The following is a 17,107-nucleotide window of genomic DNA, read 5'->3' on the forward strand; positions in this document are numbered from 1 at the left end:
CACGAAACAACGATCAGATAATCCTCCACAATGGCCAAACCCACAGGCTGCTATTTATAGCAGCCTCACTCATCACCACAGCCCCACCCAACCACAGGTGGCCTCATTTTCTTTGATAATAATCTCTCAGTTGTTGTTGCCTATGCATCACTCTCCGCATGCGTGGCTGTATCATTAACTCTTGTTCTGAATCTAAGGAGGAGCTAGATAATTGATCTCCTTCTGAGCTGTCTGCCACAATCTCCTCCTCCCTGTCACTCATCTCTTCTTGGTCAGAGGAGCCTTCATCAGCAGATTCCACCGGGGGCAAAACCGGCCTGCAGCATGTGGATGTCTCCCCCGCATTCACAGTCCTTGGGGCAGGAACTGGGCCAGAGCTAACCACAACACCATCCATCCATCCATCTATTTTCTGGAGGCAAGGGAGGTGAAAAACAGGCCATTTTCTCCAATTTTTGACCTCCTGGGACATCTGTGTGCCCTGTTTTTCACCTCCCTCACCTTCAGAAGGTCTCTGCAGGCCACAATTGTTGGCCTTACCTTTCAGTTCTAGCCCCCAGAGCTTGTGAAGGTAAGTCAAAGGGTGGGAGGGACAATGTCAGTGAGGCAGCCCTGTGCTTCTGTGCAGGCTGGATTAAAGGCTTCAGCAGGCCTCATGAACCCCGTGTGCAGTGAATCTGTGGCTTCTGTTGAAGATTTAGCTGCCCTGGCTTCATCCGTAGCAGCAGCCAGGGTTAGATTCAGTCTTGTCAGGAGCCAACACTAGAGAATAATGTCTTGCACAGTTTGACAGCGTTGAGGGAATTATTTGTTTAGCAGAGTGATGACGTTTGGGGAGAAACTGTTCTTGTGTCTAGTTGTTCTGGTGTGCAGTGTTCTTTAGTGTTGTTTTGAGGACAGGAGTTGAAACAGTTTATGTCCAGGATGTGAGGGGTCTGTAAATAGTTTTACGGCCCTCTTTTTTACTTGTGCTGTATACAGGTCCTCAATGGAAGGCAGGCTGGTAGCAATTGTTTTTCCTGCAGTTCTAATTATGTGCTGAAGTCTGTGTCGGTCTTGTTGCAGATAAGTTATAGAGTTCCAGATGACAGGCTCAATAATTACTTTGTAGAACTGTATCAGCAGCTCCTTGGGCAGTTTGAGGTTTCTGAGTTGGTGCAAAAAGAACATTCTTTTTTGTTAGTTTGTTGTCTTACTTAGCATTGTCTACAATGGCTTATATGTACAATAGGAGTATGTGAAAGTATTATGGAATTATTTGAAGAGAGTTTGCCAAGCTAAAGCCAATTATGCAGAACCCTTCAAAACCAAATTCAAAATAGAAAATGACTGCTTGCCATAATATTTCTCCAGTAAGAAGTCTGTGGTGGGCGTGTGCTAGACAGCAGCAGGAATTTTTACAAGATTACAATTTTCAAGCACAGAAATGCAACAAGGGTGAATTTCATATGAAATGAATTGCAACTCATGATTTTGTGCAACCTCGGAGATATTTTTGCATCTACATATGTTTAATAAATAAGTAAATAGCTAATAAATAAAGTTATTCCTGCTTGTATATTGAAGGCTTGGGGAATGCAAACATAAATTTTACTGAAGACTTTTAAAATATTATTTTAGCAGGGGAAAATGTGACAAGTAGTGTGGTCCTTAATATCCCCCTCCCCCAAAAGAGAAAACTATCCTTTTGAACTGATTTGCATGCATTAAAATTAAGCTAACAAAATGTCCCTCTGTATATATCTTAAAAAGAAAACCCCAACAAACCTGAAATTACTTCGGGGATGATAAATGAAATTTCAGTTTCAAATTTTGAAATGTAAAAAAAGATTACGAACATCAATAACCAGGAACTTGGTTTCTGAAAATGATCACCATTTTGATACAGTGCAGATCCGTACTAAAACATTAAATTTCCATGGAACAGTGGACAATTAGCTGCCTGAATAGCACAATATGCCAACAGGAACAAGCTCTCCATTTATTTTAAGAAGTCAGGAATAATACAAAAAAATCCTGAAACAGAGGAACAATAAAATCAGGGGTAAGGGGTCCTGGAAATGAAACTTGGCATCCATGCTATAGTAAGTTTACAGTTTTTTGCAGTTGAATCGGAATTGTATGTAAGTTGATTTAATAATAACTACAAAATCAATGTTAGTGATAAGTATATAATGTACTTTCCCTGGCTCGGTTCTATCATTTCATTGCCAGCAACACTGTGTTACAACAAGAAATGACCAAAAAAATCTCCTTTCTTAAATGCATGCTAAGAATACAAGAAGTGTGATAAAAAGCCAAAATTGATTGTTCTATATCTACTCACCATTTAATTATATTTTGGATCTTACACCAAGGAAGTAGTTACACCAAACATTTTGTAACAGTAACACTTTTATTCTAAAAGAAAAATACAATTTTAAAGATCATGTTTGTAATCACCCAACTGCAGAGAGAAAGAATGGCTTAAAAGAGTGTCTTAAAAAATAGAGATATGAAATTGAAGGAACAAAGTTCCCAGAATGAAAAACTGAAAAGATCAAAGTTCAGATATTAATAGCTCATTATCTGGATTGAAGAATATGAAGCCAATTAATACATTTAGGGCATGCATTCAATGTAGGAGTGAAAATTTGAAATGACTTTAATATGTATGATGTAATTTTAGAACTCCTACATTTGAATTAGGTATTTGTTCGAATTTTATAGGAGTTTTTTATTGTATCTAATACTATCCAGTTTCAACTTCTGGCAAGCCTAATAATATAGACAGCCTAACCTGTGATCCAGAATACTTGGATTTAATTCACATTCCATCCTATCCAATAACCTGAGAGTACCTCTTCGTACAGGAAACACCTGACTACAAAGAGAATATCAATTTCCTCTACTTCCTGACGGGTGCATTTTTTAAATATCATTTCATTGTAATTTTTTTTTTTACTGTCTCTTTTTTCGCTCAACAACTGACTGATGGCTCAGCTCTAGATTAAATTCAGCTCAGACCTGACCCTGCCATCTAGCAAGATGAAGAAACTTGCTGCCAGATAGATATGTAGACAGTTTGCTCTCTTGCAGGGAACCAAATACATTGGGCTGAGTAGGGGTAAATCTACTTTATTGATGGCTCTGCACATTGTAAGTTCTGCACTTTTTTGCATAGCAAAATTTAAGATAGATTTTATTACATTTTAACTATTAGGCTTGGTTAAGTGCAAAGAGTCAATGTTTCAGTCAAGTGACTAGTCAAGGCTTGGAAGTACCTGAATTGTTTTTGCTTTGAACAAATAATCATGCCAAAAAATACATACAATTAATTATATAAAAATTAATGTACAGAGTTGAATGTACAAAGGTTGATATATAGGAAGCATAGATAAAGTGGATATGTGAATTTTTTAAATAAAAAAACTTAAAGTGGTCTCAATAAATATGTATGTATGCATGGAGAAGATCATATCTCTGAATACATTGATCACAGATGAATGCTAGTCCCCCATATCATAAAACCCATTGTAACAAGGAATTTTATTTAATTTTAAATATCCGAGTTTATTCAGAATAAAACCCATAATAGTATTCTTTGGACTCTTTTTTTGTGTAAGTTTTTAAATTGGCCATAATTTTATTTAGGTTCCTTGTGCCAATGGAAAATATAGATAAATACATTTTTAAAACAGAGAATAGACTTATTATACAGTATAATACTGGAGAGAGGCAGAGAAGGTGGCCTTGTTGAACAAGGAAGCAGGAAGCAAAAGTAGTATGTGTCTATAAGAAAGGTAGAAGTGCTTTGGCTGCAGTTCTTTAAGGTAGAAATAAGAGACATACCGAATATATAGTCTCCCCCCCCCCTGGTTAATTATCATTTAATCTTCCTTATTATCATTGACATTTGTACAACATGATATCAACACATTGAAAATTAATGTGATGTAGTAGGCAGCAATCTATATAATGGAATGAGGAATTCTGCTCTAGATTTATATATAAAGAAAATCCTAGGATTATGAATATTTTCAGATTTCCAGATCAACATTAACAACAAAAGCACATCAGAAATTCTGCAATAACCAAATGCCTTTTCAGAACTCCTGTCAATTCCACATCTAGTCTGGAGACCATTCTCATTTGGTTTGCCAAATTACTGTTAGAACTGAATTTTAAGGGGTGAAGAAAAAGTGTATTCCAATTTCTTTTATTTCATTTTTAAAAGAAGTATTTCAAGTTTATAAACAATTTTTAAAAATATTTATTTTTACTCTATCAAAAACAAAACCAATTGCTTTTTTTCTTTTTTAAAAAGATGAAAATTTAGGCAACAGTGAGAATCTGAATTGCTAGGCCAAGCTTATTTTATTACATACATTCTGCTTTCTAAGAACTAGTTAAATTCATAATGTAAACATGAAGCATACAGAGTTAAAATTCAAGGCCACAGTATTTCTGATTGTCATTTTTTTTATCTTTGGTTGGCCGAGATCAACTCGTAGTGTATAAATGCATAAGTTATATAATTATTATATCAAAAGAAAAAATAACACTGACTTGTATAATTCATTCTGACAAACGCACAGCGTTCGTGACTCGGAAAGAAAAACTGGCGCTGCCTAACAAATATGTCTATTGGCAATTGGGTTTTGTCCTTTTCAACTAGTAGACAACAACTTCCCTTAAGAAGAATGAGGTTTGAAATGTTATTTTAAATAGCACACAATTCCAGTTTAATATCTTTATAGAGAGATGCATACTTTGATTATCACTATTTTTCCCTCTTTTGACTTAAAAATAAAAGCTTTGTTTTTCTTTAATAATACTGAAAATGGCTTAATACATACTATGGTATTTGTCATGTCCAAGCAAATAATTCTTCAAAAACTGTCAGTTTCCCCCTCTATCAAAAAAATACATTTTCCTCCATCTTTATCACCTCAAGTTCTCCTATTCCTTCCCTCTACATTTATCACACACAGGGTTTTAATAGTACTCCAGTGAGCTCTTATTTATTGCAACAGGATTTTCATAGAAGAACTTCCTGATATTTGAACCCTTAGTCTACAATCATGCACTTGCCCTTAGCACATCCTCAAACCCAATGTTTGGCTCAGAGCTTTGTAACAATTATCAAGAAACTTTAACTTGTATTGTGTTCACAGTTTTGAAATATCTGATCCCTACCTCTTGATGGAATACAAGCCATTTTATCCCAACCACAACACGGTCTGCTCTAGAGATATATTTATCTCACTTTTTACATATTTGTTTTTTTGTAAAAAAAAATACAGTTAGTTTTTTATCCATTTATATATTCATCTATTGCATCCAAGTTCGGAATAGAATATCCTTGTATTTCTTTACTGTGATATGAAAAAATACATAGCAATCTTATAAATTTCTTCTGGCCCCATGTTCTAGTTATTATTACATCTAGATGTGTATTTTCTTCTTTTATGTTTAGACCTGATGTCAACATAGCTTTACATTTTTTAATATCTCTCTCTATAAAAATGTTTGTTTTATATCCTGGGCAGTATTATCAGTCTTTCAGGCACATTCTGTTCAGATTTGCTGGTTATAATTCCTTGTATTCCAGGAAAACATACCATTTAAAATATTCTTCCCTCTTTAGTAGTAAGTGCCAAGGTGAGACGGCATATGAGTGGTTGGGAGCCTAGTGTTGGGATAGATGCTTCCAGTTGGTGAATTCCAGTAGGGACTGGGTCCAGCAAAAAAGTTGGAGGAAGAAACAGGCAAAGCAGGAGCATGAGGAGCAACAAAGTTCATTTTCTGGGGATGTGCATGATAGGAACTCATGTAGGGCAAGTCTGATGGATATTTATAGATGGATGATTCTGGAGGATGTGGTTGAAGGGCTTGAGCAATTCCATGGAAGTCAAATTTATAGGCATAACGTTTACCATGGACTTTAGTCATTATATTTTTGTCATAATAATAACGAAGAGCACGACTGAGTTTGTCATAGTTCATATTGGGTTTGCTCTTCCTTTCCCCCCAGCGCCGTGCAACTTCATCAGGGTCAGTCATCTTGAACTCTCCATTGGTACCTTCCCAGGTGATGCAATTAGAATTGGAGCTATCTGACAGAAGCTCTAACAAAAACTGCCACAGCTGTATCTGCCCACTCCCTGTAGGGAGGGAAAAAGAAGAATCATTAGAGACATTTATTAGAAATGAATACAAAATTTTTCTAGTAAATGTATGAAACAGTGGTCCATAATCTACATAGACCTCTAGGCTGCCCTTTCCCTGTTCTTCAGCTGATTCATCTACTTGGACAAGACAAGAAATATACGAGGGGACCAAAGATATGCAACGATATCACAATTATTTATATAGCATACTTTCATCCCAAGCTGTCTTCTGTGTGTTTATGAGAAAAGCAAAAAAGGTCTTCAATTCATGGCAACTCCAATCCCTTGTACACATCCATGAATGTGAACTTTAAAGTTTAACCCCATTAAAGTAAGGTACTATAGCTAGTCAAGTTCCACAGAAGACAATGTTTACTCTTTATTACTTAGGAAGATCAAATTACTTATCAAGTACTTATTTTTAAGCTAAAAGTTTTAACAATTTGCACTAGATTAGATTAGATTAGATTTATTGGATTTATATGCCGCCCCTCTCCGGAAACTCGGGGCGGCTCACAACAACAATAAAAACAGTACATAGTAACAAATCCAATTCCCACCATGTATTGATTTACATTATAAGTTTATTCTTCAGCATGGCCATGATTTATTGGGACCTTTGCTGATAGTAATTTACTTTTGAATTGGAAGCAGACAGTCTTTATGATGGATTTGTACCAGGATAACAAAGAAATCAGAAATAAACTTTATTAGTAAACTTATGTAAATCTAGGAATAATTTTCATATAAACACTTTCTCATTATTAATTGTTGTTTAAAGTGATTCAGGTCATATTGGTAGGATCCCAAGCAGCCACACTAAAAGTTTTAGGATCTATACTTGTTTTATGAGGACCCGGATTGTGGGGGCAATATGCTGGCTCTGTTAAAAAGTGCTATTGCTAACATGTTGTAAGCCGCCCTGAGTCTAAGGAGAAGGGTGGCATAAAAATTGAATAAACAAACAAACAAACAAACAAATGATATATTAACAAGTCTGAAAATGAGCAGGTTTTCAAAAACACTCAGTGACATATTGGTAGATATATTGGTAAAGACTTCTCTTCTTTCACTTTTTCTCCTATAGTTGAAATTAAACATGATTTTGATGAAAATGACAGAATCATGGAATACAGGAATACCAGCTATCATCATTCTGATCTTTGGGGCAATTAATACATTTCTTATTTTCAGGTAAAATTGCTAAAGCATTAATATTTTATCATACCTGGATTTGCAAGACGACTGCTTGTTGGACCAAGAATTTGATAAGGATCTAAATCAAGATAAAAATAGACATAAGCCAAAAGTATGTAAAAAATCTAAAAATATTTCCAAGCTAAATGCAGGGGATTAATATGCATGATCACAATATCACTAATTTAGATAATCTCTATTTATAGACAAAGTAAATCTTCCATCAGTTAAAACAAATACATTTAGATATTCATATTGAAGCAACTATATAATATAGTTTTATACTCTATATATATAGGATATAGCGGCATAGTGGTCTAGTGGTGAAGATGTTCACCTCCTGCTAAGAAGGTTGAAAATTCAGTCCTGGATAACAGCAGACGTTTCTCTTCTAGGGCTCAAAGAAAAACATATCTGCAGTAAACCTTGCATGGTGTCAGGAAAGCATCCATTCCATAAATATTCAGCTCCATCTACTCACCCCAACTCTACCCCAAATTAAGGGATTACACTGTAGGGTCATAAAAAGGGAATTCATTCTAGTAACTACAGACAGGTTTACAACAAAATTCTTTGTGCTTACTTGTATTCCTTAGTTAAGTTATGATGATTTGTCAGGTAAGGTCAATTTAATCAGTTTTATTGCCATCATAACAGAAATATGAGGGCTTTGAGGCACGAAGAGTAATTGACAGAATTAAGTGGCTTAATTCATCTTCTAGCATTATTGCAATTACACTGACAGGTAAGTTATAATAGAGTGTCCATCTGTTACACTGTAATTGAGTTCTTTTAGATCTGGAGTTCACACATGCACACACACACACACACACACACACACACACTATATCTTTAACAGAGATATAGTATATTTGACCCCTTCCACAAACCTAATATTTTAGGAATTTAACCAGGAAAAGGGTCAGATTCCAAAATAATACAGAAAGAACCAAGTTTTTTCGCCTCTCCATGACAATCCATTATAGTTAAAATTATTTTTATTTCTATCGTTATATTGAAATAATGAATTTTGTATAGAACCAGTGCAACATAAAATTCATGATCCCAATCGAGAGATGCTACTGCAGAGCCAAAGACCTTATACCATTTTCAATTTAGTAGGCAGGTTTTGCACAGTATTTATTTATTTTACTACTTGCATGGCAGCTATCTTCATATTTTAAATACAGTGGTACCTCTACTTGAGAACTTTATTCATTCCGTGACCAGGTTTTAAGTAGAAAAGTTTGTAAGTAGAAGCAATTTTTCCCATAGGAATCAATGTCGAAGCAAATAATGCGTGCAAACCCATTAGGAAAGATATAAAAGCTTGGAATTTGGGTGGGAGAAGGAGGAGAAAGAAGAGGAGGAGGACAGTCACTGCCGAAGGAAGAAGGTGATGTGAGGGGAATCAAAAAAATCCAAAACTTTAAGGCTTTAAAAAAGAGAGAGATTCTGAGGCAGTGAGGAGGAGCATGCACCTCCCATACTCCTGGTGGGAGGCTGCCTTCCATACACTGTGCTAGAGAGAGAAAAACCCAGGTGGGCGAGAGTAGGAGCACCACCGAAAAGCTCCTCTGGCAGCTCAGAAAAGTCTGAGATGGCCGGGATTAAATGTGGAATTGTAGGAAGCTGGCCAGGTCTTCGTGCCGCTCTCAAATTTCCTGGGAAATTTTTCCGGGCTCGGGTTCTTAAGTAGAAAATGGTTCTTAAGAAGAGGCAAAAAAATCTTGAACACCTGGTTCTTATCTAGAAAAGTTCTTAAGTAGAGGCATTCTTAAGTAGAGGTACCACTGTAATTTGAAAAACAGTAGATAATACAGTATATTTAGTTTATGACTACAGTGTTCCCTCACTTTTTGCGGGGGATGCGTTCCGAAACTGCGCACGAAAGTCGAATTTCCGCGAAGTAGAGATGCGGAAGTAAATACACTATTTTTGGCTAGGAACAGTATCACAAGCCTTCCCTTAACACTTTAAACCCCTAAATTGCAATTTCCCATTCCCTTAGCAACCATTCAGATTATTACTCACCATGTTTATTTATTAAAGTTTATTTAAAAAAAAATATTAAAGGCAGACGAAAGTTTGGCGATGACATATGACCTCATCAGGTGGGAAAAACCGTGGTACAGTGTTCCCTCAATTTTCGCGGGGGATGCGTTCCTAGATTGCCCGCGAAAGTCGAATTTCCGCGAAGTAGAGATGCGGAAGTAAATACATCATTTTTGGCTATGGACAGTATCACAAGCCATCCCTTAACACTTTAAACCCCTAAATTACCATTTCCCATTCCCTTAACAACCATTTACTCACCATTATTACTGGTATTCACCATTGAATAAGACACTTAGTAATCCTGATATTTATAAATATAATTATTTATTAACAATAATTTTTTTTTGTTATTTATTTGCAAAAATTATTAGTTTGGCGATGATGTACGACATCATCAGGCAGGAAAAATTGTGGTATAGAAAAAAACACGCAAAGTATTTTTTAATTAATATTTTTTGAAAAACCGTGGTGTAGGCTATTCGCGAAGTTCGAACCCGTGAAAATCGAGGGAACACTGTATATATAAAATGGCTATTGCCTGCACATACTGCTCACACTAAGTATAAAGTACTGACCATTTTCTATCATCTTTAGGATACAATATATGCACAACCAAAGACATACCCAACTGAGGACGCTGATCTTCTGTTTTGGTCACAGCTGAAGATGATGCCTGGGCAGCTAAAAACAGAAAACCAAAGCAAAACCTTTATTACCATCTGTGTCAAAGAGAGATGTAGTGAATATTATTTGGAGAGGAGGTACTTGGTACTTTAATCATAATAATAACAACCATCTCACAGAAAGAATATTAAATCTAATATTAAATTCAGAACAGCAGGCACTGTGAAGGAATAGATATAGGGATTTTTGTTATGGTTTTTCTTGGTATTTGTCCAATATGACTAAAGTACCTGCCTGTTTTTTGCACTATGCCTATCTAGTTTTTATAGCAAAATTACCAATAAATAAATAAAAATAAGTAAGTAAGTAAGTAAGTAAGTAAGTAAGTAAGTAAGTAAGTAAGTAAGTAAGTAAGTAAGTAAGTAAGTAAGTAAATAAATAAATAAATATCAATATGGGGTAAATGAAGGTATTTGCTCATTAGTTGGGTTCATTAGCTAAGGGGCACCTAGAATAGCAATTCCCTATTAATAGTATATCACAGTGTTTTTCAACTGGGGTTCTGCAAGGGCCAGCCAGGAGTTCTGTGACTGAATGAGAAAAAAAATGACCAGGAGTATCAGCCCTCGCCTTCGCCTTCGCCTTACTCTGCTTTTGCCTCCACCTCCTCTCAGAACGTTGTTTCTCCCCACCCGACAGCTGCAACCAGCAACCAAGCTGTCGGCAGGGAGAATCCCCCTTGGGTCAGAGCTTTGTGCCACCCGGCTGCTCTGGCTTTCTGGACCACACCCACCCCTGCTGATCCTCTGTTCTCTGTTTCTTTTTTGGTAGGGGTGAGAGAGAATGAGAGAGGGAGAAGAGGGAAATAAACGAGAGAGAAAAGGGAGAGAAAGAAAAAGGGAAAGGAAGAGGAAAGAGAGAGAAAAACAGAAATGAAGTGAGTGTAATGAGAGCAAAAAGGGAGGAGAAATAAATGAGAGAGAGAAGAGGGGGAGAGGGAGAGGTACACAGAAATGAGAGGGACCTGGAGGGAGAGAATGAGAGAGGGAAAAGAAGGAAAAGAAAGAGAAAGAAAGAAAGAAAGAAAGGGGAAAGAGAGGGAGGGAAAGAGAGAAGTGGAGAGGAAGGAAGGAGGGATGGAAGGAAGGAAGGAAGGAAGGAGAAATGGAGGGAACAAGGAAGGAAGGAAGGAAGGAAGGAAAGATGGAGGGAACAAGGAAGGAACTAAGGGAAAAAAGGAAGGAGGAAGGAAGGAGAAATGGAGGGAACAAGGAAGGAAGGAAGGAAGGAAGGAAGGAGAAATGAATAAAATGTGGTATTTTGTTAGTAACTAATATCAATAATAAAAAAAGTTGCAAAAGTTTTTTTTCTAATTTTGTAAACATACATATTCTTTTAATTAAATTCCCTCCTTAATGTTCAAGGTTCGCCTTGAAAGGACATAAACAGTACTGGCACACGATACAGGTTCCGCCAGAAATCTGACAACACCAAAGGGTTCCCCGGAAGAAAAAAGTTTGAAAAACACTGGTCTTTCACATCTGACTGAAGTGTTATTATTTATGAAATGTGTATGCCACCTGACTTCCAGCAAACTTGAAGATCAAAGTTATTACATAATATGCTCTTATATTATTTTGATTGTTTTAAGTTTGAAACTTGTGAATGTGGAGTGCTTTAGAAATAGTCATGGGACTTCCACTGGATTTTCAGTCACTATATCTTTTACCTTTCGATTGAGGAGCAGGATGACCATGACTTGTCCATGCTGATCTTCTGGCTGGTTCATAAGGCATATCTGTGTGCAGAAGAAATCACTATAAGTAGATCTGATAGAAAATAGGAATGCTGCTTTAGGCCAAATGTCTGTCATCTGGTAGCTCTTGAAATTAGTAGTATTCCTGAGGGCAAAATATTCACCACAATATAAAATTCAACATTATTCTACAGCAGTCTACTTAATTGCCACTGTATTAAAAAAATACCTTCCTGGAGTTATTTGATATTTATCTGTCTATTATTGCATTGCATCACACTGCATTGCATTATATTGTGTTCATTTGATTTGTATGATACTATTCTATTTTGCATAGTAAAGGACCAAGATAATTAACAAAATTAAAGTTGAATTATTATTACAATTAAAATCATGGAAATAGTAGTCTTTATGATTCTACATTCTTTTTTCTCATGTTAAAAAAGTTCCAATTTATTATATGCATACGTGTATTAATTAGATTAATGAATGGAGATGTGACACTGCCAACAAATGGATATTCCTCCCCAAAACTACAGTTATGAGAAAGTTACATGATAGCATTTTCTGTCAGATTATGGCTATTTGATGAGTTTTCATTATAAAACTGAAATAAGTTTAAGTAAATTTAATGAGGATATTCATAATATACAACAGTTTTAAAAATATCCTCAACTGAATAGTTTGCATGACCACAATAAAAATATCCTATCCTTTTTTTAAAGTTTACATTTCAAGATATGTATGTTAAGCTAGATGTAGTGCATGGCAGTATCTTCAACACACAGACACAGACACAGACACAGACACACAGACACACACACACACACACACACACACACATATATATATATATATTGTTGTGGAATATAAACAATTTATTTATATTATTGGAAAAGCAATAAAATTGCAATCTAACAAATTCCTGCAGAAGAAAAATATTAAAACATGAAATTGTGCTGCTTTATTCCTTTTTCCAAATAAAAGCTACTTCCTTTATTTTTCCATCCTTATTTGAGAAGAATTTCTATAATGTTTTGAAGATCAGTCTCAAGTTTTTTTAAACAATGTGACACACATAAGAGATATGTGTACATTAAGGCCTAAAAGAATTTTTGCTATGGGTTGAAATTCATTTTAAAAAGCAAACAATTCCAAAGTGATATATCTTCCTCCACACAATCTTTTTCACTTCTTACAATTGGCTGTATGCTAAAGCTGTGTCGTTCCTGCTCTGTTCTTTTTTTTTATTATAGCATTATTTTATCCTTTTATTACCTAATTTAGAAATTTTCTATTACTTTCAACCAAAAGATCAGTGGAAATAAATTATATACAAAGGTTTGGGATTTTGCTTGTATGTTAGCAGAATAACTGCTGACAATTGAACAGGAGGGGCCAAATTCATTGTGTATTAGCAAAACAGCAGCTGATGAAAGAAAAAATTAACAATGGCTAGATCAAGATGAGCTGTAGAGAGAACTCCTTCAGCAAATGTCTACAGGAAAGGCAGTTTGACAGGAGCTAAGGAATATTGCTGACCATCTCCTCTTCCTATTTCATGCCTCCAAACAGAATGTTTGTAGTCTATGATGTACTTCTTGGTGAATATATGTACAGATATACAGAAATAAAACGGGATGGGAGAGCAGAAACATACAGAGAGACATAAATTTTGCTTCATTACACAGGGGGAAAAAAATGCAAAAATCTGTTTTAGTGACTAATGATAACAAAGCTGGAAAGAATGCTTTGTATGTTTTCCTATCCTACAATTCTTTCCAAACAAAAGAGAATGTTGGAAATCAATTATGTGAAGGGAATGAAAACACAATTTTTTTTGTCTGTATAATTGTCCAAAATCAAATAGGGTCAACACGGGTGGGAAAGAAGATGGCAACCCCTCCAACCTCAGATTCAATAATGGATCAGGCTCTACTAAGGGTTGTGGGGAAAAAGTTACAAACTCCCTTTTCATGTCACAATTAGAAGGCAACAGCCCTTCACAGCCATCTGGCCAGTATGCAACTATTTTTAGGGAATTGAAAAGAACTTTAGAACCCATATTACTGATGCTCTCCCTATCTTATTATATACTGTACAGCCTGCATTGGCTGCCGATCAATTTCCGGTCACAATTCAAAGTGTTGGTTATGACCTTTAAAGCCTTATATGGCACTGGACCAGAGTACCTCCGGAATCGCCTGCTACCGCATGAATCCCAGCGACCAATAAGGTCCCACAGAGTTGGCCTTCTCTGGGTCCCGTCGACTAAACAATGTTGTTTGGCAGATCCCACGGGAAGAGCCTTCTCTGTGGCGGCCCCGGCCCTCTGGAATCAACTCCCCCCGGAGATTAGAACTGCCCCCACCATCCTTGTCTTTTGTAAACTACTCAAGACCCACCTATACCGCCAGGCATGGGGGAGATGGGCAGGGCCACCATCAGGAATTTTGGGGCCCCATACAGCCTAAGTGTCTGCCCCCCCCCCCCCCCCCGCCATTTTAAAACTATTTTAAGTCGCCAAGCCATCCATCCCCAGTCAACGAAGCGGTGGAAGTGATGTGCCGGTGCCTGGAGGCTGTTGGGGCCTGGATGGGTGTCAACAGACTCAAACTCAACCCGGATAAGACGGAGTGGCTGTGGGTTCTGCCTCCCAAGGACAATCCCATCTGTCCGTCCATTACCCTGGGGGGGGAATTATTGACCCCCTCAGAGAGGGTCCGCAACTTGGGCGTCCTCCTCGATCCACAGCTCACATTAGAAAAACATCTCTCAGCTGTGGTGAGGGGGGCGTTTGCCCAGGTTCGCCTGGTGCACCAGTTGCGGCCCTATCTGGACCGGGACTCATTGCTCACAGTCACTCATGCCCTCATCACCTCGAGGTTCGACTACTGTAATGCTCTCTACATGGGGCTACCTTTGAAAAGTGTTCGGAAACTTCAGATCGTGCAGAATGCAGCTGCGAGAGCAGTCATGGGCCTACCTAGGTATGCCCATGTTTCACCATCACTCCGCAGTCTGCATTGGTTGCCAATCAACTTCCGGGCACAATTCAAAGTGTTGGTTATGACCTTTAAAGCCCTTCATGGCACTGGACCAGAATATCTCCGAGACCGCCTGCTGCCGCACGAATCCCAGCGACCGATTAGGTCCCACAGAGTGGGCCTTCTCCGGGTCCCGTCAACTAAACAATGTCGGTTGGCGGGCCCCAGGGGAAGAGCCTTCTCTGTGGTGGCCCCGACCCTCTGGAACCAACTCCCCCCCGGAGATTAGAACTGCCCCTACTCTCCTTGCCTTTCGTAAACTCCTTAAGACCCACCTGTGTCGTCAGGCATGGGGTAACTGAGACATCTCCCCCGGGCATATACAATTTATGAATGGAATGTGTGTATGTATGTGTGCTTAGAAAATGGGGTTTTTTAAAAATGTTTTTAGTAGAAATTTAGATTTGATGAAATTGTCTTCTGTTATTCTGTTGTGAGCCGCCCCGAGTCTGCGGAGAGGGGCGGCATACAAATCTAAATAAATGAAATGAAATGAAAAATGAAATCATTTCCCGCTTCACGCCAAGCGAGGTGGTCCCATAGGCCAGTGTTTCCCAACCTTGGCAACTTGAAGATATCTGGACTTTAACTCCCAGAATTCCCCAGCCAGCAAATGCTGGCTGGGGAATTCTGGGAGTTGAAGTCCAGATATCTTCAAGTTGTCAAGGTTGGGAAGCACTGCCATAGGCTATTTCAGGAACTGGGTTAAGCCGATTGTGTGGACTCATCCAGGAGAAAGAAAGAAGCGGGAGTGACAAGGGAAAGAAAGATCCTCCTGGCATCGGTCAGGCAGAGCGAGGCTTATTTACGGCTCCTTGGCACTTCTCCCTTCTTGTTGACAAAACCATGTGCTTTCTAGCAAGGGGAGGGGGGAGGGAGATCCCACACCCGGCAGCCAATGGCGAAGAGCTGGAAAGGACGAGGGGAGAGAAAAATCAGGGTACCAGCAGTCGGGCGGGTGTCTTGAGGGGGCACTCCCATCTGGAAGGAAGGGAAGAAAGGCGAGGGCGAGCTATGAAGGAAGGAGGGAGGGTGGAAGGAAGGAAGGAATGGTAAAAGGGGCGATCAAGAGAGGAATGGGTGAATGAATGGACGGAGGGTGGGAAGGAAGGAAGGAAAGAGGGAAGGGACAGAGGGAAGAGGAAGGGTGCAAAGAAAGCAAGGAAAGGTGTGAAAGGGGAGAGTAAGAGAGGAAGGAGTGAAAGAAGGGAGTGAGGGAGGAAAGAAGGGAGGAAGGAGAAGGAAAGCAAGAAATGGAGGGAGGGAAGGAAAGAAAGAAAGAAAGAAAGAAAGAAAGAAAGGGGGAAGGGACAGGAACAGAGGAAGGAAGGAAGGAAACTTATGAAAGGGGAGAGTAAGAGAGGAAGGACTGAAGGGAGGGAGGGAGGGAAGAAGGTAGGAAGGAGAAAGAAAAGAAGAAATAGAGGAAGGGAAGATAAAAGAGAGAAAGAAAAAGAGCAAGAAAGAGAAAGAAAGAAAGAGAATGAAAGAGAAATAAAAAGAGAGAGGGGGAATGAAAGAAATGGAAGGAGGGAAGGAAGGAGAGAAAGAAAGAGGAAGAAAGAAAGAAAGAGAAAGAAAAAAGAATGAAAGAGCAAGAGAAAAAGAGAGAAAGAAAGAAAAAGAAACGGTCATAGGTCTTTCTTTCTTTCTTTCTTTCTGTCTCTCTCTCCTTCCTTCCTTCTTTCCTCCCCCTTTTTCTGTCTGCCTATCTTCCTTCCTTTTTCTTTCCTTCTTCCGTCCCTTCCCTCCCTCCGTTTCCTTTTTTGTCTTTTTTCCTTCCTACCATCTTTCTTTGTCTCTTCTCCTTTCTACCATCTTTTTTTCTTTCTTTCTGTCTTCCTTCTTTCCTAACTCCTTCCTTCCTTCCCTCTCTCCCTCCCTCTTTCCTTGCCGCCCAACTCCAACAGGACTCTGGGTGGCTCACAACAATCCCAACAACTAAAAAGCAATATAAAATGTAACAACAATACAACAGCATATAGCATAAAATGCATAAATAACCCTTAAAATGCCTTGACACTGGCAATGAGTAAAATGCCAACTGTATAAGACAGGGACTTTAAGACAGAGGAGGGGGACACCCCTGCTCAGGTGCAGAGCACAAAGCAGGGCTAAGTCTCCAAATGAAAGATGCAGAGAACTACCGTAATTTTCCTGGAAGGCTTGAGCACTGGTGCTTTTTATTCTAGAAAAACAACTCAGCCTGGCATCCCCCTCCCCCCTCCCCACCACGGAAATACCCATTGACAGGACGCCTGCCGGTGTCTCTT

The 17,107-nt window shown here is 38.3% G+C and overlaps 1 protein-coding gene across 2 annotated transcripts in view; it reads right to left on the reverse strand.

Moving 5' to 3' along the window:
• Positions 1-4,182: 4,182 nt before the first annotated feature.
• ERG (ETS transcription factor ERG) overlaps positions 4,183-17,107 on the reverse strand; it is a 48,972-nt gene continuing 36,047 nt past the window's right edge. For both annotated transcript variants that reach the window (XM_070750434.1, XM_070750433.1), the window contains 4 exons: positions 11,761-11,829; positions 10,032-10,088; positions 7,381-7,428; positions 4,183-6,146 (listed from right to left, as the gene is read on the reverse strand). In XM_070750434.1, the coding sequence (XP_070606535.1) occupies positions 5,626-6,146; positions 7,381-7,428; positions 10,032-10,088; positions 11,761-11,829 (695 nt within the window). In that variant the 3' untranslated portion in view covers positions 4,183-5,625. The remainder of the gene's footprint in view (positions 6,147-7,380; positions 7,429-10,031; positions 10,089-11,760; positions 11,830-17,107) is intronic.

This window comes from Erythrolamprus reginae, chromosome 4 (assembly GCF_031021105.1).
Source record: "Erythrolamprus reginae isolate rEryReg1 chromosome 4, rEryReg1.hap1, whole genome shotgun sequence".
Taxonomy (NCBI): Eukaryota; Metazoa; Chordata; class Lepidosauria; order Squamata; family Dipsadidae; genus Erythrolamprus; species Erythrolamprus reginae.